We start from the raw sequence: 24,633 nt of genomic DNA, 5'->3' as shown, positions 1-24,633 counted from the left end.
GGGGAGGGGGTGGGTACAGCTGGCTCTGCCTCTAGATAGGCAGAGCCAGCTGTCACTCACGCAGCTGGGCGGATCCCGTCATCTAAGTCGGGATCCGCTCCAGGTGCGGCGTCTCAGTATACCGCGAGCTGTAGCTCGCGGTATACTGAGCTTAGGGTAACGGGAGGACGCTAGTTTGTGTCCTCCCGTTACCCTAAGGAGAACTATGGGGAAAAACACTGACCCCATAGTTCTCCTTTTAATGGGTCATTTTGTATATCGTACGTATTGTTGCTCTAGGGCAGGGTGTTAAATCCAAACTTAGGAGGGGCCATGCCGAGGGTTGCGAATAAAATCGGGCCCAGACGTAAAGAAGAAAAACGAACCCTGCTGCTTGCTGCAGTACAAAGCTCGGGCCCACTTATCATAATATGACAGTCCTGGTATACTGTGTGTGAGGACACTATAAGTGTCAGCAGTCCCTGCCCTACACAGCTCAGGTCTGATGTTTCTGGCCCACAGGCCTTGTATTTGTATTAAGGGTTTTTTTCCACCTATTTTCTAGAATACTTAGAAAAGGGCTGAACAAATCCTAGTTATCCAATGTTCGTTACAAATCACAGCTTTAGAGGTTTTCTATAGTTAATGGGGGCAAAAAAATCCTGCTTTCTCCTGGATTGGACAGACTGGCTCCTGAATTCCATGTTAATTTGCCCTGACAATCCAGCCCTGACATAGAATATATGTGCACCCTTTGTTGCCATATGCGCTTATCTGTACTCCCTGTTTTTTAGCACAATAAAGGGGGTCCTGTATTTGAATATGAACCTAGCTATGGTACGTCTTGCTGGGGTGGCCATATAAATTGAAATGCCTGCCTTACTCTTTCTCTGTTCCAGCAAGACTGTAAACACAGGTTTTGTTTGTGTGCCCCCTAGCCCCTTGTGTAATAGCATTGTAGTACTGACAGGTTCTCTTTAAGGAGACATTAGGGGTCTATTAGTCTCCTAATTTAACCGTTGCAGACCATTGAAGCTGATCAAGCACAGGTTGTGCTTGATCAGCTTTTCCCGTGGCCGGGAAATGACTACTCAGAAACCAGAAGTGATGAAGTCATTGTCGCTTCCAGTTTCATTCAGCCTCTGAAAGCGATTAGTCAGCTTTACACAGTAGATAGACTTCCAGCTATAGCAGCCGGGCATCTGTTTACAGGGGCCCACTGCTGCCGATGTATAATATACGTTGGTGGCAGCGATAGGGCTAGGTTTCATGGGAATCCCGTTTGTTTACTCTGCTTGTTGCAGGTCAGGGCTCCGTTATACTTTTACGTCCCTGCTAACAAAAAAAGGAAATGTATAGAACTCTGCTTCATGAATAGTATTGCAGATTGTTGGTTTTCTTATGACTAAATCACATCTCTGGCCTCCGGCATTCTGCAATATACAGTATGTGTATATGTAACATACATAATATTGGGATCTGGTCAATATTACTTAAAGTAGAATTAAAGTCTTTATTTTTTTTCTACTTAAGGTCCCTCCTCTGCTGATTGACAACAGGCAGTGGGCAGGTGCAATAGCCAGCCAGCTATTGGCTTTTGCCATTTAAAATATCCAATAGCAGGCTGGCTATTGTTTCCAGCTGCTGATTGGAGACTTGACGCCGGTGTTCTATCAATCCCTGGGACTCCAGTGATTGATAGAACATCGGCAAAAGAAGGGGCACAGGGCAGCAGAGAAGGCAATGGGGCGGGCAGCGGAGGAACGAAGCAGCAGGGGAGGTAGTGTGGAGGCCGGCGGGGGATTGCAGCATCACCACAATCTCTTCTCCCTCCTGGTGCCGGCTGCAGTGGTCTGTGTCCCTGCTGCTGCTGCAGATACAGGTGCAGATTGGCTACAGCTAGCACCAGCGGGGAGGAGAACGGAGGAGCAGGGCGGCTGCAACTAATCAATGATGAGAATGGTTGTCAACGATTGTTATCGATTATAATCAATTTAATCGATTAGTTGTGGCAGCCCTACTTGTAATGGACAGAAAGTTTGGGGAAGCTGAGCTTAGAGAGTTGGAGCTGTTTGGAAATATGATGACTGTAAGTACTTGGGCAAAAGTAAAAGGACATACTTTGCTAAACAATATGTATTTTATTGATCTAAATTTTTTAGAAAAAAATTGAGAGTTTAATAAAACGTTAAGTACCTAAGACATGAGGTAACTCTTTCATGATTTGACTTAATTGGGTAGTATTTTATTTTGTACAAAGTTACAATACTTTGGCATTCTTATGTGCAGCATTCAGGTGTGAAGATGAAACAGAAGCGGAAAAGCATCATTGTGTATTGATGTAGGCTCAGTATTTGCATACCTTAGTACTGGTATAGCTGGATATTTTGTTCAAGATGATCTTGTATCAATATTATAGCCCTGACTCTAACTGTTTTGTAATGTGTCTGTGCTGTTCCTTAATGCTGAACTCTGGCTTTTTAAAGGCATTTGGTGCACAGAAAGGGGATTTATGTTCTTTGTGACTATTCAGAAATACAGCCACAGCGTAGTTGTAGTCGTCTTGTCTTGCTGGCCTAAGTCTCCAAGCAGTAATGATGACTTTACATTTTTATTTCTCGTGGCCCAACAAAGTACTGATGGGGTGGTCATAATAATCTGGCCACTCAGTGTATATGGCGTGTCTGTCCTGTGTTACAGTATTATCCTCTTACCAGACTCCTTGTGTACATGTTATGGTAATCCATATTCCTGCAGAGGCTTAGGACATTTATGAAGTGTCTTTGTATGTGCATCGCAGGATATGTCTCTTGTGTCATTTGTTCAGTATTACAATGTTTAACATGGTTTCACATTTTGCTCAATTAATATTTTTATGCCACACTTTATGTTGTGTTGAGGAGGCTCCAAAATAGCACAAACGTTATAACATGACCTTTTTGTTGTAATTATGAAGTATGGACACTACATATCACTGCTGTAGGCAGATATGGTGACTTCGATCACTAGTACCACTAGACACTTTTACAGCTGCAGTCCCAAGCACTGTAGTGGAGACACTCCTAAGGAATGTTTGTCTGCTGCCTGATATCTCCTAATTGTGGAGAAGTCATGGTCCTGATAAGCCAAGTGCCTTCCCACTCAGTCCTGTCATTTTATTGCAGGTATATGGTGCCTATGTTAAAGTGACACTAAACTCAGGATTTAAATCTTGAAAATACATTCCAGGACCTTAACTAATAACAAAAATGTATCTTATTTGTGTATTATTCGGCTGTAGATCCTCCAATCATCTCTGAATTGGTGCTGACACTGTCCTTCCTTGTGGAGGGATGTTATCTTTGTTCCTCATGGTCCCTGTGTCTGTTGTAAAGTAGTCACCGCTCCAAGCTCACTTCTACGATGGACTACAATCTCACGTTTAGTTTACTAATTTGTACTGAGATTGTAGTCCATCACAGGATTGAGCTTGGAGCGGTGGCGACTTTACAACACACACAGGGACCATGAGGAACAAATGTAGCCACCCTCCAGAAGGAAAGACAGTGTCAGCACCAATTCAGAGATGATTTGAGTATCTACAGCCGAGTGATACACAAATGAGATACATTTTTGTTCCTGTATACATGTATGTTGTTGGTACTTGAATGGTCTTTTTAAGATTTGACTCCCTGAGTTTTGTGTCACTTTAATTTCATCTTTTTGCATTTAGTGCAGCTAATCTCCTACAGCGTCTTTTAAGCCACTTCCAGTTTTCAAGCGCTCCATTGATAACTATATGATAATTCTCAGGGCATGTTTACCTCCAGAAGGAAGGAGAGTGTCAGTTCCAATTCAGAGATGATTTGAGGATATACAGCCGAGTGACACACAAATAAGTAACATTTTTGTTAATACCAGTAGTTCAGGTACTTGAATGCATTTTTAAGATTTGATTCTTGAGTTTAGTGTCACTTTAACATACATATTCTGTATACAATGCTGAGGTTAGGTTACATACCATTCTCTTATGTACATAATATGCTTGGGACTTTTTGTTATAGCAGGCCGAATAATGGATCGGTTACATTTCTATTATTACCCTTTTACGTCAAGTCACAAAGTCTTGGGAGTTTTGTATATATCTTCAATTTCCCAGGGCATCACATGATCATATATTTTTTTCTTCTTTTTGTTGAAATACATAATTCCTTACATAATCAGACCTCAATCTGCTCTAAAGCTGACCATACACTGCTTAGATTTTCGAAAGAACGTTTGTACAAAAGAACTTTCTTTTGACTTTTCTATTAGTTGATGGGGTCAAATCGAGGATCGAAAAAAATTGAAGGAGCAGGATAGAAAATTTCTCTCGAAGGAGAATGTGGTTTTCGCTTGGAAAACTCAATTTATTCCACAATCGAATGTTAACATAAAGTTTATTTCAGAATAAAACTGCATGCACATTTTTTTGCAATCTAACTGGAATGCAAAGCATTGTGGTAACGTGCGTTCCATTGTGGGCGATCACACTTCGGGCGGGAGGCGTGTTTGTGCCCCCTATGTGGTAGCAGATTGAAGGTGACAAGTTCCCTTTTAAGGTGACATTAGGGGGTCTATCAGACCCCCAGTGTCACCTTTCCACTTGAAGAGCTTTAGCTCACTGCAGGCAATGGCTGGGGGCAATATCCAGCCTGCTATTGGCTATTTTAAATTGCAATCGCCAATAGCAGGCTGGCTATTGCACCTGCCTGCTGTCAATCAAGGGAACTGAAGGAGAAAGTCGACTGAGCGGAATCAACTAATCGGAATCAACTAATTGTCAATGAGAATAGTTGGCGACGATTCTCATTATGGATTATCAGTTTTATCGATTAGTTGTTGCAGCCCTACCTTGTTGGTCTATGGGGAATTGGATTTAAACGGACGTGTGCCACTTCACATCAGATGACCTCCGATGCGGCAAGATCAAGTCAGTTGAAACGGAACTCTGATCCGTTTGGTTTTCTGGACTTCCCCTGGGGTAACTGGAGGTAAACGGACACACATCCATTAGAAGCAGCTGCCCATAGACTAACATTGGGCTTCCGATAAGGTCCACCTGAAAAACTGACAGGTGGACACGATTGGAATGTCCATGTGGAGGATAAAAACTCCTGTGGGGTTTGTAGTACTATCTCCATTAGAAACATTTTCTGTCCCAGTGACAGAAGGGGGAAATCTGCACAAGGTACACAAACTAATACAGATCTGAGAGGATGAGAGTTTCTGGAGCAGCAGGTATGCCGTCAGCTATCCGCTACTGCAGTTTTTTTTTTTGAAAACCACAGATCCACTTTAACGTAAACCAGTGCTGAGAAGAGTATGTAAGCCCTTATTCTAGCTGCCTGGCCATCATGCTGATCAAAAGGCTTCAATCACTGAGCCTGAACAAGTATGCAGACTAGGGGCTCCGACTGTATTTGTTACATGCTTGTTCCAGGTCTATGGCTAAGAAAATATGAAGTCAGTAAATCATCTTGAGATCCAGGCAGCTAGCTATAAAGATCAGCTCGGGAAACCACATCACATTGCCCGGATTTCCTTAACGTCACAGCATTTTGTTTGGCTTAAAGTAAATGTAAACCCTAACTGAATGCTAAATTGTATGTAAAAATAATTGCTTTTTTTTGTTTAACTTTCACCATTTTGTACGAGTGCTGCTAATCCCCTAATCTCCTACAGCTTCTTTTAAACCACTTCCTGTTTTCAAGCGCTGCACTGATAACTGCATGGTAATTCTCAGGGTAGGTTTCCTGATGACAACTGCAGAACATGTTTGCATAATGTTTGTCGAAACCCCCACTTTCAGTCTACAGCAGCATGCCATGCGACAACGCAGGAGCACATTGGGAGACGGAGAGTTGTCACCCTATAACGGGAAGTGCCTGAACAAGAACTTTTGTGGTAGGATCAACAGGTGTTATTTTAATGGAAGCTGCAGATTTAAAGCTTTTGAAGGTGATTTCCACTCCTAGTTAGAGCCGACCTGTGAAAAAGAAAAGAAGCTGTCACAGGTCGGCTCTATTGATCGGGAAGTGAGCAGAAACATGCACCGATCCGCTCACTTACCAATCGCCTCCCTGCAGTGAGTAGTGACTGTCAGTCACTGCTCCCCACAGTGATTCCCCCCTCCCCTCTTTGATCTTCCGAGTGCAGGAACGAACGGGGGAGGGGGCGGGCACAGCTGACTCTGCCTCTAGATAGGCAGAGCCCGCTGTCAATCACGCAGCTGGGTGGATCTCAACAGTATTGTTGGGATCTGTCCCGGCTGCGGCGTTCTTAGTATATCGCAGGCAATAGCTTACTACGTACCTAGCTTTGGGTCACGGGAAGATGTTCGAAAATGTCCTCCTGTGACCCTAGAGAGAACTATGGGGAAGAAACACTTACCCCATAGTTCTCTTTTAAGTAGGGTATACGGTTAGACTTTAAAACAAACAAAATTGATCTCGGAACGTTCGACTTTCCAATTGTTGATGCGGTGGAATCGATGATCGATTTCGACCGCAGTGACAAAAAAATTTAGAAGGAGCATGTTGGAAAATGTTTCTCAATTTAATGAAATTCTAACGGTGAATGTGGTTTTCCTTGGAAAACTCCATTCATTTCAAAATCAAATGTTAAATAAAAACGAAAATTTGAACAACAATCAGTTGAACTCGCTGGCCAATAAGTGCTCGCCATTTGCGAGTGAAATTCAAAATTCAGAGTACAGGGCTGCACTTCACGGCAGTAAAGGGTGTGGCTAGTACCAGCGGAAGGGAAGTTTAACATGGGGTGGGTGGGAGGGTGCCAGAGTGGAGGAGTAATTCCTGTTTCCCGAATTCACTTGCTGCTTAAGATTTTACTGGATTTCTTGTATTTCACCTGAAAAGGAAAACCAGAGCAGCCACCACATCTAGGGACTGGTAAGATGCGATATATTACATTTATATAGATTAATATAGAATGAGAGGCAGCAGAAAGGAGTCAGGACATTAGGGATGCAACTAACAATTTTTGCAACCGCACTGTAACGCACAGCATTGGGGTACCATACGTTCCAGTGCAGGCGCTCACAATGTAAAGGGGTGGCCAATTTGGAATGTCATTGAAATGATTGGCACTACAACGCACCTCCCACAGCAGAATTTGTCAGGCCAAAACTAAAAATGACTTTTTTGCCACCTTTTAAAACTTTTTAAATAATTGTATTGTAAGCACATGGCGCTTGAATAGCTTCAGCCAGGGAATGTCCGCTGCCAGTGGCAAGATTCCGCAGACGGCAGCTGAATGTAAATACAGCAAGTAGTGGGCGGGTGCAATAGCACCAACCAACTAATCGATCATGAGAATAGTTGATAACTATTCTCATTGTCGATTAGTTGGTTGCAGCCCTACAGGACATACAGTCTTCACTTTGAAAACATAAAACAAAACCATTTTGGGGATGGTAACTATTTTATCTCTTTTAACCAGTCCCGTATTTACTGCATCTGTAGTTGTTAATGAGTTATTTTCTTACAAACCTCTCCATTATAGATCTCTCTCTCTCTCTCTCTCTCTCTTTCTCTCTCTCTTTCTCTTTCTCTTTCTCTTTCTCTTTTTTTTATATATAATCTATCCACCCATCTACAAATTTCTCTTGCCTCCAGATAAACATGCTCTTCAAACAGGTGTAAGTGACCTCTTGATTTTTTTTTTTTTGTCCCAATAAATATTTTTGCCAGGGCTCGTGTACTCTCTGTACTTATTTCATCTGGGTGATGATTCACACACTGATTTTTGACAGCGCTTTTAAAAGATGGGGTGTTAAAATGCACTCAACTTGGTTTCTTATCTTCATTATACCTCAACAAACTTGTAGCTCTGTAGGCTTAAGTAGGACCAGACTTCTCAGTCCACAGTTACAGCATTTGGTCTTAAATCTCTGACGTTGTGGGTTCAGTTTTCACCAGGGATACTGGGGGGGGGGATCACTAAAGGCTTACTGCCACTTTTCTGGCGGAATGGACCTTTAAAGGCCCTGAGCCGAATTCAAAAAAGCCCTCTCACCAGTTTCGGTAGCTTCACTGTCAGATTGAGGTAGTTCTTAGTTGCGCCTCTTTAAGAAACTGGGTTTATTACAGAATCCTGCTGCACTCCTTACCGGTCATCCCAATCAGCATGGGAGCTCGAAGTGACTGCGGATGGTAGACTTTTTAAGGATGTCACCAGCACACCGTAGTAAAATGAAGCAAACGCCTGTTTATTGACGCATGTTGTCATAACATGGATGCAATGTTTGGGGCCACGCAGGGTCCCCTTCATCAGGCTTGGAATTACTTCAAGAAACTGTCCATCTACAGTACAAGTACTCATCACTGAGCTCTCTGCTTGGCCACTGCAACCGTCACCCAGAGAGGCACACTCTGGCTTTAGTAGGCCTCTGCACCACAAATGGTGGTACTTGCACTGATGGCAAGCACTGATGTTTGTCGTGCGGACATGACAGAATTCTGAAGAGTGTCGTAGATGCACTATAAATTCCACAGTATATGCATGATCATACTCTCCCTGAACTTGTATGAGGTTCCTTAAAGCATACAGATAGGTCAAGCATCTTTCATCCAAAATACTGTGCTATGTGTATGACTTTTAATAGAAGATTGCATTTTAAGTTGCTTCAAGGGCATGGATGGTGTGAATGCCAGGGCTAGAAATGTTGGCTAGCTGCAAAAAAGTTACAGATAAAAATGTATTCCTCCAATCAGCATTTCTGCTCAGCCCTCACCCTTCTTTGTTTCTGTGTTTTCATAGTTCGACTTCAACTTGCTCCAAAGGGAATCGGTATGGGTGCAAAGGAGAAGCTGGAAGCCATGTTGAATGTGGCCCTACGGGTCCCTAGCATCATGCTGTTAGATGTCTTATACCGATGGGATGTCAGCTCCTTCTTCCAGCAGATCCAAAGAAGTAACTTGAACAGCCACCCTCTCTTCCAGTACAAGTACCTGGCACTGAACATGCATTATGTCGGTATGGCATTCCTTTCAGACTTTTCATGACCTTCTATGTTTAGTCTTTGCTAACGCAGAAATCGGTATTTGTTGCTCAATCATAAATTGTTTACCTTCATAGAGAACACAGAGGGCACATGGGTGTTAGTGTTTCCTGTCTGAGAAATGTTATGTGTCCAAATATTAGGTTACGGTTTCATAATGATTTGATTGTGACGTCTTTGTATCGGATTTTTGTGCCTAGGGAATGTGATCAAACAAGTTGAGATTATTCTGGAGGAAGACGTTTGTGTCCTTTTTTATATATAGACACTCATTAAAATTTAGCACAACCTGTTAAAGTTAAATGCCGGGCACAAAATCGTTCATTTTAAATATTTTCCTCAAAAGCCACAGAGGATATAAATTTGCTGTGTGTGCTCTAAACAACTTTGGCTACCCAAGATCACAAGGGACAGAGCAGAGAAATCTATGATTTCAATTGTGTGTTTCCACAGAGTGATCAAATTTCCACACATAAGGTTAGAGAACAGCGAAAGAGGTAGTCAATATTATCACACAGCCATATTCAATTTATACGGTACTCTTCTGATCTTTCTTGCACAATGATCCTAAATGTGTTTGATGTTGCACTCAGCAGATATCTGCTGGATCTTGCTTTCATAGTCGGATGTAGATCATGAGCGGCTTCTTCCAACTACAGTAATGCCTTGGTTTACAAGTAACTTGGTTTGAGAGTGTTTTGTAAGACAAGCAAACATTTCTGAAAAATTTTGCCTTCATATACAAGCAATGTCTTGCAATAAGAGCAACATTTTGTAGAAAAGCACCACCCAAATAAGGCTGTAGCAGTGCGAGCGATGAGTCTGTTTAACCACAATGCAATGTCACATTGGATAGATTCCTTGTTAAGGTTTCACGAAATGAAAAAGATTTAATTGAGCCGAGAGATAGCAGTGATTCCGTTAGTGATAGTGAAAGTCGTCCTTCACAATAATCCTCCTCTCTCTTGTCCCCCTCACACCAGCCACGAAGGTAACCGGAAATTGGTTTATTTTTCTTTATATTTTGTACAGTATTATATTACTATATTGTATTGTAATCATTTTTCTGTGAATATTTTGGGTTGTGGAACAAATCATCTGAGTTTCCATTTTTTCCTATGGGGAAATTCGCTTTGATATACAAGCGCTTTATGAAAATAAGCATAAGTTGCAGCCGTAGACGTTTCACTCTGAATTGCTGTACAAATCTGGAAGAAACCCACAAAGCCCCCCTACGATTCAGGAAAGTATACACACATTTTACACAACATTTAGACAAATGATATCACAGAGATTATCTTTAATCAGGAAGTGTGTACGTCCGTGTCAGTGATTCCTTATTGGAAAAGGTCAGTGATCCTTCCTGCATGTTGTACTGCAGGCAAATATCGCTCAGATCAGGAGAAAAAAACTGGACTTTGACAGGGTGCCACTTTTATAAAACGGATGGGAATGTCCTTTTGAAAGATTTACAGGTTTATTCACAAAAGGGTGAAGAGTTTAGAGAAGGCGGGAGAAGTGAACAATCTAGGACAACATAGCTGAACTGGAAAGTGAGCTGAATTGGAGAATTTTTCCAAATTGGCTATTTTAACCTAGATTGTTCATTTCTCCGGCCTTCTCCAAACTCTTCACCCTTTTGTGAATAAACCTGCTAGTTTATCATAGAAATCCACCCCACTGTGACTTTTCACTGCAACTCATTGATTTTCTGTAGGGGAAAGGTGTGACTGAAGTGTTCAAAGAAATGTATTAACATGTTTGAAATCTCTGAAGCTTGTTAAAGTGAAGTTTTGTACTACAGGTTAAGCCTTTAAATGTTTAAGTCCTACCTTACTGTAGACACCACATAATGCCTGCTATAACCTTTGTTATAGCATGTTCTTAGCTGATTTAATTTCACTTTCTTCTTTTAAATACCGGGCCTCGACTTTTTCTATATGCAATGTCCAGTAAGGCCTCATGCACACAGCATTCAAACATGCGTCTGGGTTTTCCTGTGGCAGGAACCTGCGGATTCTTGCTACAGGAATCCCAGGTGGGTCCATACAGATGCAGCCACTTTTACCCATTCAAGTCTGACAGCAGCTGCAGTTGTCCGTGGCTGTTGAACGTTTACCTGAAGATCAAGAGAAGACACTTGTACCTGGATGCACAGAGATATTCTGCCAGGGGAGAAGCATCTCTCCCGATCCGCAGGTAATCGTTACATGAATGATTACTTGCACACAGCCACGGACAACTGCAGCTGCTTGAATGGGCACAGTGGCTGCATCTGCACGAACATACCTGGGTTTCCTGTTGCAGGTTCTTGCCACAAGAATTGCCAGCCGCAGCATTGATTGCTGTGTTTAGGGATGCACCGATACTGAGTATTTGGGCGAGTACTCCTACACGCCCAAATGCTCTGATACCTTCCCCGATACCAATCGGCATCGAGCTGGAAATCGGCAACGAGCCAATCAGTCGAGCCGGCCAAAGAACATGGATCCGGCTTCCTGGGCAATCAGGAAGCCTGGCAGCATGTCATTACATGCCATCCAGGTTCCTGATTGCCCAGGAAGCGGGCTCCATGCCAGCGGAAGCATCGGTATCAGTACTCGGTATTGGTGGGTACCAAAAGCAAAATATCGGTACTCGTATTCAATACAGAAAAACCGGTATCGGTGCATCCCTACCGTGCATGTGAGATATTGGGCTGCTCTTTACTGGCCACTGAGACAGTCTCATTGGACAACAGAATGGTGACTAGCTGAAAATACACTCCAGTTTCTCTTTAGATCTTTTTAGGTGCTTCAGCCTCTGTACAAAAGTTTCTTAGTCAGTGTCACGTCTGACTTTTCTATCTCTGGACTGTGCTAAAAGATCAAAATCAAAGTAACGTGACTAGACAACCTAGATGTTCCCTACAAGTCATAGGTGTTGCCGCATTTATGACCATTTCCACTGTCGCACATCAATAGACTTCGAACGATTTATTTCTGTACATACTTATCTGATCTGTGATTTAGGTCTTTGTTTTACTGCCTGTGGAACTCGGTCTGAGGTTATTTTTTTCCATCTGTCTTTAAAGTGTCTGGGCAAACAACTCCTCAACATATTTTGTACATTTCCGCATGTGCTCAAAAGCTGGAAGTTCAGAAAAATAGCCGTTGATCCCCGACAGAATTCCAGTGAGCTGCTAACTTCTTGTAGTGAGAAGGCAATTTCCCTCTGCTGCAATGAAATCCCAGGCACTGTTGTCAGCCCTGGCTAAGTTTTTCCCTGCTTGGCTACAGATCCTCCTTGTGTTATGGAGATGAGGAGGTGTGCTGTAGATCAACAAGGGAGAACTCAGTTGGAGCTGAAAACAGTGAATGGGATTTCATTGCAACAGAGGCAGGGTTGTCCACTCGCTACTGGTACAGAGGTGTGGACATTTAAAAAAAAAAATTACTTGCCCAAGGGCTAAAGCAGATGCCCAATCGACTTATCCTGATACAAAAAATAGTTTTAATCAAAACTGTGTTTAACTGTGCTGAGAAGCGCTTCTCATTGGTCATCGTGGTCACCTGACCACAATGACCGAGTGCTTGCAATTTGCAAGAGAAATTAAAAATGCATAGTGCAGGGCTGCGCTGGACAGCAGTACAGATCGTACGCTCGTACTGGCAGAGGGAAAGGACTGTTCGCCGAAAGTTAAGTATAGAGGGGGGGGGGCCAGATTTGATCGGCTAATTCCATTTCCCCAAAATTTTATTGCTATGCCTATTTGCATGCGGGGCTGATTTTTGATCTTTCTGATCAATAAAGCTGACCTATGAGAGTTTCAGTGTTTCACATAGGGGCTTACATACAATAATAATTGAATATTGTGTGTAGCCCTACACTTATTTTTTCTAATTAGAAATCTGGTTCATTGCCTTTTTTCCAATTCCAAAAACGTACCAAAAAAGATCTTTATTCTGATTTTTAGAGTAACCAAGTTTTCTTGTTTCCCTTTGCAGGTTACATCATAAGTGTTGTTCTTTTGACATTACCTCGCCAGTACCTCGCTCAGCTGTACCTCTACTTTGTAACTGCTTTGCTGCTCTACACGGGACATCAAATTTCCAGGTGAGGTGGCTACATGGGTCATCCTCTAGGAATGCACCAATCTGTCTTATTTTCAGGCATGTGACACGGGACAGTGCAACGTTATTATGTGTCTTCATGGACTTGGGTAAAGCTTATTACATAGGCTGAGTCTGTATTGTGGTTATGTGTTTATGGTGGCTTTTATGTAGCCTGGCTAAAAGGCCAATGAGCTGAAAATACCTTTTTGTATTAGCCGATACTGACAACGTTAACAAATATGACAGATCAGTGCCATCCTTATTCCAGTTTGGGTTGGTCTCTAGCAAGGTTTGATCGCCTTCTAAATCTTTAAACAGTGCTGTCACGGCAAAAAAATCCTGCAGTCAGGTGAAGTATAAGCACCTAGTGGGGCCTAAAAATACCTTCAGCATGCTTCAGGTCCCCTTTCTTATGCCTGAATGCCAGGCCGTTCTAACAGGCAAAAGCCCTGGCACCTCTGGTAATCTTGAAGCTTGCCTGCCTTGTGCATGTACCTGCTGGCCAGTGAAACAGCCCATTATAGTGATGGGCCAATAGCAATGTGTGGAAATTGGGAAGAGGAGGCAAGACACAACACTACCAATAAGTGTCTGACCTTTGCCCTTCAGAATAGCCCGGATTTTGGGTATAATTGTGGGGACTTTTGTGGCATTGGCTGGTATAAAGCAACACTTAAAAGACAACTATAGACTAACCTTTTTTGGCCATAGTTCTCTTCAGGATCACAGGAGGACATATACTATTGTCCTCTGGTGAACCAAAACTATTACCCACTATATGCTGAGAGCGCAGGGCTGCGCCGCAGCTGGGATGGATCCTGGCAATGCTGTCGAGATCCACCCAGCTGTGTGAGTGACAGCTGGCTCTGCCTCTCTAGAGCCAGAGACAGCTGTGCCCGCCCCCTCCCCCGGCCGTTCTTCCAGTCAGCGCTAGGGGATCGGAAAGCGGAGGGGGATCCCTACAGGAGAGATCGCAAAGTCAGCAATCAGCGGTGTGTGTTTCTTTCTGATCAATAAAGCTGACCTATGAGAGCTTCAGTGTCGCAGGTCGGCTTGAATTATAGGGATGCGTGTTTTTCACTCACCCCATGATTCTACTTTTAATACCCGATAGCAAATTTCCTTTTTATTTCTTTATTTCCTTCTTTTTTTTTTTTAAAGTCACAGCAAAGTTGCTTAAAGACCCAAAGATAGCTCACTAAACCTCAACCTTACCTTTGTCATACATGAGCAGGTCTGAAACATAGAAAACAAGCTGTGCTCCCAGGAAATAGTAGGAATATTGCTCTCTAATTTGTTGGCTTTCTTCAGTAAATAAATTAAAACAATCCCGGCCAGATCGCTATCTGCAAGGTTTGCATGTTATCCCTGTGCTTGCGTAGGTTTCCTCCGGGTACTCCGGTTTTCTCTCCGGGTTACAGTTAGAGGTCTACTCTGCTCTCATATACCAGTAGGAGCTTTGCTTTCTTTATTCTGTTGGTCATGGTGAACATAGCTAAACCCCCAGAAATGACATTTTATTGCAGCTTATCGTGTGCTGGTTGCAGTTGTTTTCTCTTTTTTTTCCAAGCCTTTTTCCTTTCTTTTTCACATGGTAATCTTCTGAATAACACACAGTCACTTTGAGGCTACACATTTCTCCACTGTATCTGTAGAGGCAGCCACGGTTTTCACACAGGCTGGACGTCACACATGGGATAACTCCTTTACAAAAGAAAGATATTATCATTTTGCTGTCTTTTCAGCTTCTTAGGAAGTGACAAGGACACTGCATTTCTGGCAAGTTCAATATGTATTTGCTGTCCTTGCTGAAAATGTTCTTAGCCTGAGAAAGGAAAACTAATGTAGCCATCACATCTGAGGACCGGTAAGCTGAATATATAACATTTCTATTTTTAGGTTTAAAGTCCATTTCCTGCAGTGCAGTGATGGTGTATACATGTGTACATTTTCATGACTCGCAGCGCTGCCTTTTTTTTAAATGGACTTTATAGTAGGCCTGAGTCCTACAAATTGAAAATTTTCTCTATAGGAAACTCAGTCTGACACTGGGGTCCGATTTGTAAAGCAGCTTGGGGTTGCTACTATGAATACTAATGAATAGGGGGAGAGAGCTAAGAGAGAGAGAGTGTTGATATACACAGACTATGCCATGAGGAGATGCAGAGGACCAAAAAAAGTAAGTTTCTTTGTTCATATACAGGAACTGCATATACCTGCTTCTTGTACACTCGGTGTACATTGCTAGCATATGTTTTTTTTTAAATACCTCTGCAAAAGTGGAAATGGGCTTTAAATGCAGTCACAGAATGACCTCTTTCCCCTAACATCAGGCTGTGGGATGGCTTCACTGGGATTCGCATGTCAGCATGTTGTCCATGCAGGCTACTCGTAATGTTCGGATTGAGTCAGGCAGCGTGATGATGCCAAGACCCAGGTGGTGTATCCATGACTGTGTGAGCTCACTGGAAGGGGTTGGATTTTACGATCATTGTACAAGGAGAGGATGGTGAGAGTAGCACTGCAGTGCGAAGAAAGTAATTTAGTGTATTTTACAGAAGATAATATCCACGCTGGAGGACAAAAGGATTGCAAGGGGAGAAGAAAAAAGTAGCCTTTTAGAAACCCTTTAAAACCTAACTATTGGTTCTATAGTCTAGCTGAACAAATGACAAATCATCTTTAAAAAAAGGAAACATGCTTTTGGTTGTATTAGCCAACTGTTAACTTATGATTTCTTTTACTTATACTAGGGATTATGTTCGCAGCGAGCTGGAGTCTGGATATGAGGGGCCTGTGCATCTAGAGCCGTTGTCTATGAATAGGTTTCTCGCCGCACTATTAGGTGAGTGATATCTATTTACCTTGAAATGCAATTGCAAATAAATATTTGTAGAGGTGTGATCTCTTTATAAAAGGTGAGTGAACATACAGTTGTGCTCAAAAGTTTGCATACCCTCGCAGAAATCGTGACATTTTGGCATTGATATTGAAAATATGACCGTGCCAAAAAAACTGCCTTTTATTTAAGGATAGTGATCAAATGAAGCCATTTATTATCACATAGTTGTTTTTGGCTCCTTTTTAAACCGTAATGATAATATAAATAACCCAAATGGTCCTGATTAAAAGTTGAAATGCCCTGGAGTGCTCGGCTTTGTTACAGACACACAAGGTGACACACACGTTCAAATGACAATTACATTTTCTATATCTGTGGCTTTTAAATTGCAATTAGTGTATAAATAGTCAATGAGGGTGCTAGCTCTCACGTGGATGCACTGAGCAGGCTAGATACTGGGGAGCACAAAAGACCTGCATAACAACGTCATGGAAAGATGGAAAAGGATATAAAAAGATATCCCAAGCCTTGAAAGTGCCAGTCAGTACTGTTTAATCACTTATTAAGAAGTGGAGAATTCAGGGATCTCTTGATACCAAGCCGAGGTCAGGCAGACCAAGGAAGATTGTAGACTGCCAGAAGAATTGTTCGGGATACAAAGAAAAACCTACATGTAACCTCGGGAGAAATATAGTGCAATACAACAATACTTGAACAAAAATGAGCTGCATGGTCGAGTTGCCAGAAAGAAGCGTTTACTGCGCCAATGCCACAAAAAAAGCCAGTTTACAATACGCCCGACAACACCTGGATGTGCATTCACAGCTTCTGGCACACTGTAATTTGGAGTGACGAGACCAATATAGAGCTTCATGGTCACAACCATAGGCGCTATGTTTGGAGAGGGGTCAACAAGGCCTACAGCGACAAGAATACTATCCCCACTGTGAAGCATGGTGGTGGCTCACTGATGTTTTGGGGGTGTGTGAGCTCTAAAGGCACAGGGAATCTTGTGAAAATTGATGGCAAGATGAATGTAGAATGTTATCGGAAAATACTGGCAGACAATCAGCATTCTTCTGCACGAAAGCTGCACATGGAGCACTCTTTGACTTTCCAGCACGACAATAACCCTAAGCACAAGGCCACATTGGCCCTCCAGTGGTTATAGCAGAAAAAGATGAAGGTTCAGGAGTGGCTATCAGTCTCCTGACCTTTTAATATCATCGAGCCACTATGGAGATATCTCAAACGTGCGGTTCATGCAAGACGACCAAAGACTTTGCATGACCTAGAGCCATTTTGCCAAGACGAATAGGCAGCTACACCACCGGCAAGAATATGGGGCCTCATAGACAACTATTACAAAAGACTACACGCTGTCATTGATGCTAGAGGGGGCAATACACAGTATTAAGAACTAAGGTTATGCAGGCTTTTGAACGGGGTAATTAAATTGTTGCCATCTTTTAGTTTTAGGATTGTGCCATTCTGTTATGACCTGCAGTTGAATATGAAATATCCCGTAAGAGATGAAAGCAATATGTATAGCCTGCTCACTCATGTTTTCTTTACAAATGGTACATATATTACCAATTCTCCAAGGGTATGCAAGCTTTTGAGCACAACTGTAGATACTCGTAATTGATGAATAGACCGTAGCCCATAGTTTGAAAATAACCTGACTTCCAAAAGAACTCTCATCCCCCTAGTGATTTTGCTTTATATGCTCTCTTGCTCCCGCAAGTACTCATATCTAAGTGCATTGCAGACATTGGCGAGCACCCTGTTAATTGTTGAGTCCCTTTGCTCAGGCCCCACAATGACAAACTTATTTGATTCTGTGCTGCTACTTGGTTTTCTTCTTGGCAGTGCAGCTCAGCCTTGGAAATCCTTTTGAAATGTGTTCTGTGCAGCCATGCCTCAGAAAGCCTCTTAAACCAAATGGCTATCAAAGGTTAGGCAGGTTTGCACCACAGAAAGCCGCACAGATGTGTGCGATGGCAACCATTTTGCTGCTCAGCAATAATATTAATAGTTTATGGGTGCGGTTTCTAGGGAAACCCACCAGTCAATAGTGGAGTTCTCAGAAGTGACCCTAGCATGGTGAAAGCAGCAGCAATGCTTTATACCTAGCCTTTCTAGCAGTTTGCATCTTGAAACAAAACCACAATTTTGCTCCCTGACTGCTGCAGGTATTCAATACTTCAGGTGTATAAAAACAGTGAAGCGCCGCGGACTGTCAATCCTTAATGGAAATTCCTTTTGGGCATACTGCAGGATGCTGCCCAAAAGAAGCCGGGAAAGCTGGGAATCTAGGAAATAAGCACAAGAGGGGCGCCTTTCCTGGTGTAGATCAATTTTATTTCAATAAACATGAGTATAAAACAGAATAATACTCACAAACATGAGTGTCACACAGCCATGAGGTAAGGGCTGACAAGCAATAAGATGTCCACTACACTATACCAGTGTTGTAGTGACGTTAACGCGTTTCCGGGGCACTTCAGGCGTGTGAATACCCGCTGGACACACTGGTTCCTCCTACCAGCTGTTCTGTCACTACAGCACATATAAGCCATTGGTAAGAACCACCGTGTGCGGCTGTTGAAAACTTGCAGGACGCCCAGGGGCAGCATCATGATGACATTTCAGGATGAGGGCTGCTGGAGAGGTTAGTATATAGTGCCATTTCCTTTTACGGTACGTCTTTTTGCTGCTTTGAGCCTATAATGATGGGGTCACTGTGCTATTATATTCTCCCTTAGGGCTTGTTTCCACTAGCCCATGCACTCATTGCACTGTCCCGTGCCCGGAACACAAGGGATCGCGTACACAAAGTCTCCTTGCGTTCTGGGGCAGGAGGGGGCATGACAGTGCCATTCATGTCAATGGTACTGCAGACACGCCCCCACACTGTGTGAACGGCCGCGCAGGACCACGCGGTAATAAAATGCCCTGTGTTCCAGTGTGGCACGATCGCAAAAAATAGGGCATGCACGATCTTTTACGATCGTACTGCACTGGAACGCAGGGCATCGTTTTACCATGCGGTCCTGTGCAGCCGATCTCACTGCGAGGTGGGGGGGTGGGGGGCTGTGTCTGGAGTGCCATTGACCTAAATGGTACTGCCGTGCCCCAGAATGCAAGGAGATTTTGTGTTTGCGATACCTTGCTTTCCGAGCACGGGACAGTGTGATGAGCGCGCACAAGCTGGTGGTGGAAACAAGCCCTTTGGGATATTTGCCCCCACTCACTGCTCCAGTGACATTTTACCAGACAAAGTGATGCACAACCTAATGGCAAAGCAGAACGCTTTAAAAGGGGAACAATAGCTGACCCTGCTGTTACTGACCAAACCGGTAGTCTGCCTATCTGCTGATCCATTGGCTGATCTTGCTGACGGACATTCCAATCTTCTCCAAATCCTTCCAGTTTTTACAGGATTATAGTCTTTTGACTATAAACGCAGTCAAAGTTTCTAAACTGTGATGTGACAAAAGAATCGCCTACACTATATTGCGTATTTTGTATTTTAAAAATTCTTAGATTTAATAATTTATCTGTTGAGTTACTCTGATTCTTTCCATACGAGCAGATGAAGCCTAAATGACCAATAGCAGCCGATCAAATGCTTAGCATTTTCCAACTTGCTTCAGCAAAGTGACCCTTAGAATCTGATTGCTCTTGGCAACACCTACACTCTCCCTTTGTGCTATTTTCTGATTGACCCCCTTTTCTCAGCAAAGAAATGAACTCGAATCACCTTTTTATGTTACCAGCGCTGCAACTAGTGGTTATTGTGACATTGTGTTACAGGTCAACTTGTCGTCTGTTCTCTCTGTTCCTGCGTGATGAAGACCAAACAGATCTGGCTTTTCTCAGCTCACATGGTCCCCCTGCTGGCTCGTCTCTGCCTTGTTCCAATTGAGACGATTGTCTTCGTTAACAAGTTTGCCATGATCTTTACTGGACTCGAAGTGCTCTACTTTTTGGCATCCAACCTGCTGGTGCCATTTAACCTTGCCAAGACAGCATACAGGGAGCTCGTTCAGGTAAAATGTTGTTAATAAATGCAAAGGAACTACCAATATAAATCTCAAGGCTACATTGACTTGGCAATCTGGGATTCCTACGGCAGGAAACCCAGGTATCCCTGTTCAGATGTGGCCGCTTTAGCCCTTGAAGTCATTGACAGCGGCCGCATCTATCAGCAGCTGTCCGCAAGTATTCGTACATGGTACCATTACATGCGGCTTGGGATAGATGATTATCGCTGGACACATCTATGCTACATCAACGGACAATCGTATATTGCAAACCGCATGCAATCTTACCATGCATGTTTACTTGCGGACTGGTGTTGATAGGTGGTGGCCACTGTCACCCTCTCATTAACTTCAATGGGTACAACGGCCACATCTGAATGTAGACATCTAGGATTCCTGCCGCAGGAATCTGTAGGTTCTTGCTGCAGGAATCCACGAACGGCCCATGTGAATGTAGCCAAAATCTGCTTTGACATGTTCCAGTATTATTCTGACAGATGTACAATACTAAGATCTGCCAAAGATTGAAATAGTTTTCAAATAGTGTCCACATTATTGTGGTTTCTGGGAGAGAGTCTGGTATGGGTACTGTACAAGACATCTATAGACTTGTTACAGTGATTTTCATTTTTATCTGTAAAAAATAAGCCAAGGCAAATGGATGTAGATTACATCCAGATATACCATGACCTGGATGAATTGACCCCCTTTTTCTTTTTTAGTTCTTGGTGACGTTCAGCATTGCATGCTTTAAGTCTTCAAGGCAGAAGCACAGCTTTAAAAGTGCACTATTTTACTGAGAGAGTCAGGAATGGAAACAGCCTCCGTGTGACTCAAATACAGATCTCAGTAAAGTGTTTTAAATAAACCTGTAGTCAGTCTAATGTCTGCCCATACACTGTAATATTTTCTTTATTCAACCCACGAGCTGAACAAAGAAAATATAACGGGTTCCTCCAATGCTTACGGGTGTTGATCAATGGATCTACCTTTGTATTCAGACTGCGGCCACTGTCAGAGTACCCGAACAAAGCTGGCAGCTCATTGGCTGCCAGCTCTATTAGAGTGAAGATTTTCCAACCGCCTCCTTCGGTCAGCTGATCGAGGGATGCTGGCCGAAAGGGTGCCGACAGCGACACATGCTGTGTGAATTTCCCGCAAAATCCACATTGATTACCAGCTTTACAGTAGCAAACCGTTGACTGAATTTGAAGCCATTTGTTATGGTTGGATGTATGAGATCTCAATGTCGGCTAGCAATGTCAGTTACTTCCACTTCCTTGTTTCAGGTGGCAACAATGTGCATGAGGATCTAGCCAGCACTGCCATCAAAGCAACACAATCCTCTTTCTTTATAAAATAAATCAATATATAAAGGTAATGCCTACAGAAGCTGTGCTCCTCTGCCCTTTCCTCTCAGCCTTCTTCCAAAGGCAGCAATATCTGCTGGTGTAGTTCTAACTACATGATTGACAGCAGCGCCTGTAGAAATTGGTACCGATGCACACAAAGACAACAAACAGAAACAATATGCATTATAAACTTTTTTTTTTGAAGAAGTGTGATCCATTTCCCTCTGCTTTGCATGGCCAGAGTCCCTGTCCACTGACCCAGTCTGTGCAGAGGAGAGGGATATCGATCACATGATCTACAAGGCTGACATAAAATAAAGGTATTTCTGCAGATTATATTTCTACATTTTTTGGATGTATTGATTGTGGTTTGAGTGCCCAGCCTAAATAAATGCAGGGGGCATCATGGTTCACAAACCCATAAACATGCATAGCGTTAAGGCAGCACAGTGGACCAAGAAAAATGCATATGGCGTAGTTTGCCTAACACACATTTCACAAAGTTGTGGTTTTTGTTGTGGCAAATGAACAGGATTTCCCAATACAAATCTAAAACCCTTTTAACCGTTTGAGTCAGTCAGAACGGGTTATGTATCCTCTATGGCCACGGATGTTTTCTGTTTAGTGAGCCTCATGTTTTTTCTCTGTTCATTTTTGCATTACAGGTTGTGGAAGTGTACGGTCTTCTGGCTCTGGGGATGTCCCTGTGGAACCAGCTTGTGGTCCCAGTTCTGTTCATGGTTTTCTGGCTGGTCCTCTTTGCTCTTCAGATCTACACATACTTCAGCACACGAGACCAGCCTACCTCTCGCGAGAGGCTCCTCTTCCTCTTTCTTACAAGGTATTCTTCAGTAAACGGACTAAATTAATTCTGGTAGAAGAGAAGAAAAAATAATGTATATGTAGAGATGACACCGGTTTGACACTTTTAAAGTCCAAAAGCTGTCCAGGACTTCCAGGGATGAGAACATTTTAGGAATTGTCACAGTTAAAGTATATGTTAGGGCAAGAAACCCCATAAAAAAAATATTGAGCAAATCTCTGCAATTCCCCATGTTGTGTTACATCTACTTCAATTAAACGCATTGCAGTACTCTCTCCAGAATGTTATTTTATCCTCCGTTCTGACATTAACTATAACTACCATGAACATCTGGAAGTGAGAGCTTAGGGAAGCCTAAACATTGCTGAGGTTACTCGTGATTCTCTCATATTCATCACCCAAGATGATTGCTAATACCCTGCTTTGTATATCGGTTGCTAAGGTGTGTCTGATGCAGAGCAGATAACATAGGTGACCTATCAGGCGTAGACCTCAAATACCAACCTGGCATGTTAGTCAGAGTTTAATATTCATTGGCTTGGAAAGCTTATCACATTCCAGAGATAGTGTGGACGTGATCCTCTGTGTGTCTTATGTGGACAGATGAAAGATGGTCATTAGCATTTCAGAAGGCAGCAACACTCTTATGACTAGATTTGGTTGTTGATCTGAGCACTGTAAAATGTTGCTATGTGTAAAATTGTATGATCAGGTCCTATTCTATATCGTGTTTACCATCTTACCATCAAAGGGAATTGGTAAAACAGCACCATCCAGTGGGCTGTTGGCTTTCAATTTTTTTTTTTTTTTTTTTTACAGTGTAAACATTTAAAGCTGAGTTTTAATGGTTTTTTTTTCCTTTTTATTGTGTTCATATTCCTCGATCTCCTTATTGCCTTCACAAGGGGGCTGACAAGTACTCGATCTCCTTATTGCTAGGGATGCACCGATACCGATACTAGTATCGGTGCCGATGCCGAGTATTTGGGCGAGTACTCGTACTCGCCCAAATGCTCCGATGCCTAGCCCGATACTTCCTGTATCAAGCGGCCGGGACGCTGGCCAATCAGGAAGCCGGGCGCCGTGTAATGGCGCAGCGCCCGGCTTTCTGATTGGCCGGGAAGCCTGCGTCATGCTCTCTTGTCATCTCATGACGAGGGAGCATGGAGCCGGCTTCCCGGCCAATCAGGAAGCAGGGCGCCGTGCAATGATCATTACACGACGCCCGGCTTCCCGATTAACAAGGAAGCCGGCTCCATGCTTTCTCGTCGCATAGTGACGAGAAGCATGGGAGACAGCTTCCTTGTTAATCGGGAAGCCGGGTGGCGAGTCTTTACACGCTTCCCGTCTAATCAGGAAGCCAGGTGGCGAGTCATTACACGCTGCCTGGCTTCCTGAATGGGACTTCTGGTACTCAGTATTTGGTTAGGCGAGTACCGGAAAAAAAATATTGGTGCATCCCTACTTATTGCCTTCACAAGGGGGCGGACAAGTACTCGATCTCCTTATTGCCTTCACAAGGGGAGTTTATCAAAACTTGCCATAAAATGTTTTTAGAAGAGCTCACAATAGTTTCTGGTCCAGCCATGTTGAGAGTATTGTTCTCAGCAAATTCTGTTGATGGAGCCGGACAAAAGAGCAACAATAATGAACTATCATTCAGGAAATACCTTTTGTTGCTTTGGCTGTCCCATGCAATTAACAGACAATGGTAAAGTTGACAACATATATCTCAATTTAACGTGCCTTTTAGTATGACCCAATCTGATTTCATGGATAGTTTAGAAGTCGTTGTATGGAAATATCCAGGTTTCTGAGAAGAAGGGGTTAACTGAGCAAAAAGCAGAATGATCCTAAGTAAGAGACAAGATATATACTGAAAGAAGAAAAACAGATTATCTTTGAGTTCCTAGTTCATGTGCAGTCAGTAGAATATTTTGCTCTTGATTGATCACATCATGATTCATTTTCCTTCAAAGTTTTTTTTTTTCCTGGAAAGCTGGGGCACATCACATATGTTCTTATCTGGCGATTCCCCATCAGTCAATCTCTGTGATGAATGCCAAGTCTTTGGTGTTGTCCTCCTTCGGAGCTGGTAAACAGCATTGGTTTCCATGTGGTCCGTGCGCTACGTGACCAGCTTACTGTGGACAGAATAGAACGATTCTTGAAGCAATGTTCTTCAAGTTGGCAGTTTCCAGATTATTAAAGCCCAACTGAACCTTTATTTTAAATCGGCTAAGTAGGCGCATCAAAACAGAACTCATGCAAAGTCTTACTGTTCATTTACTATAAAAAAAAAAAAGTCACAACCTGAACTGAAAAGCTTGACTTCTGCCAGCATGCTGAGCAAAAGGACCTTCTCCCTCTGTGTGGAAGCAGTGGTCGCCCTGCATAGGTCCAACACATGCCCTGCTGAGTCAGACCTGCAGCTCTTCTATCTACAAAGCTCAT

The 24,633-nt window shown here is 42.9% G+C and overlaps 1 protein-coding gene across 1 annotated transcript in view; it reads left to right on the top strand.

Annotated features, from left to right (window-relative positions):
- Positions 1–24,633, top strand: part of RNF145 (ring finger protein 145) — a 37,464-nt gene that overhangs the window by 6,967 nt on the left and 5,864 nt on the right. Inside the window, exons 2-6 of the mRNA XM_018558186.1 lie at positions 8,779–8,994; positions 13,006–13,114; positions 15,867–15,958; positions 19,775–20,010; positions 22,022–22,197. Coding sequence (XP_018413688.1) covers positions 8,811–8,994; positions 13,006–13,114; positions 15,867–15,958; positions 19,775–20,010; positions 22,022–22,197 — 797 coding nt within the window. The 5' untranslated portion in view covers positions 8,779–8,810. The remainder of the gene's footprint in view (positions 1–8,778; positions 8,995–13,005; positions 13,115–15,866; positions 15,959–19,774; positions 20,011–22,021; positions 22,198–24,633) is intronic.

The sequence above is a fragment of the Nanorana parkeri genome, unplaced genomic scaffold (assembly GCF_000935625.1).
Source record: "Nanorana parkeri isolate BGI_ZX_2015 unplaced genomic scaffold, ASM93562v1 scaffold14, whole genome shotgun sequence".
NCBI classification, from domain to species: domain Eukaryota; kingdom Metazoa; phylum Chordata; class Amphibia; order Anura; family Dicroglossidae; genus Nanorana; species Nanorana parkeri.
This window is presented reverse-complemented; position numbering and strand designations above follow the sequence as displayed.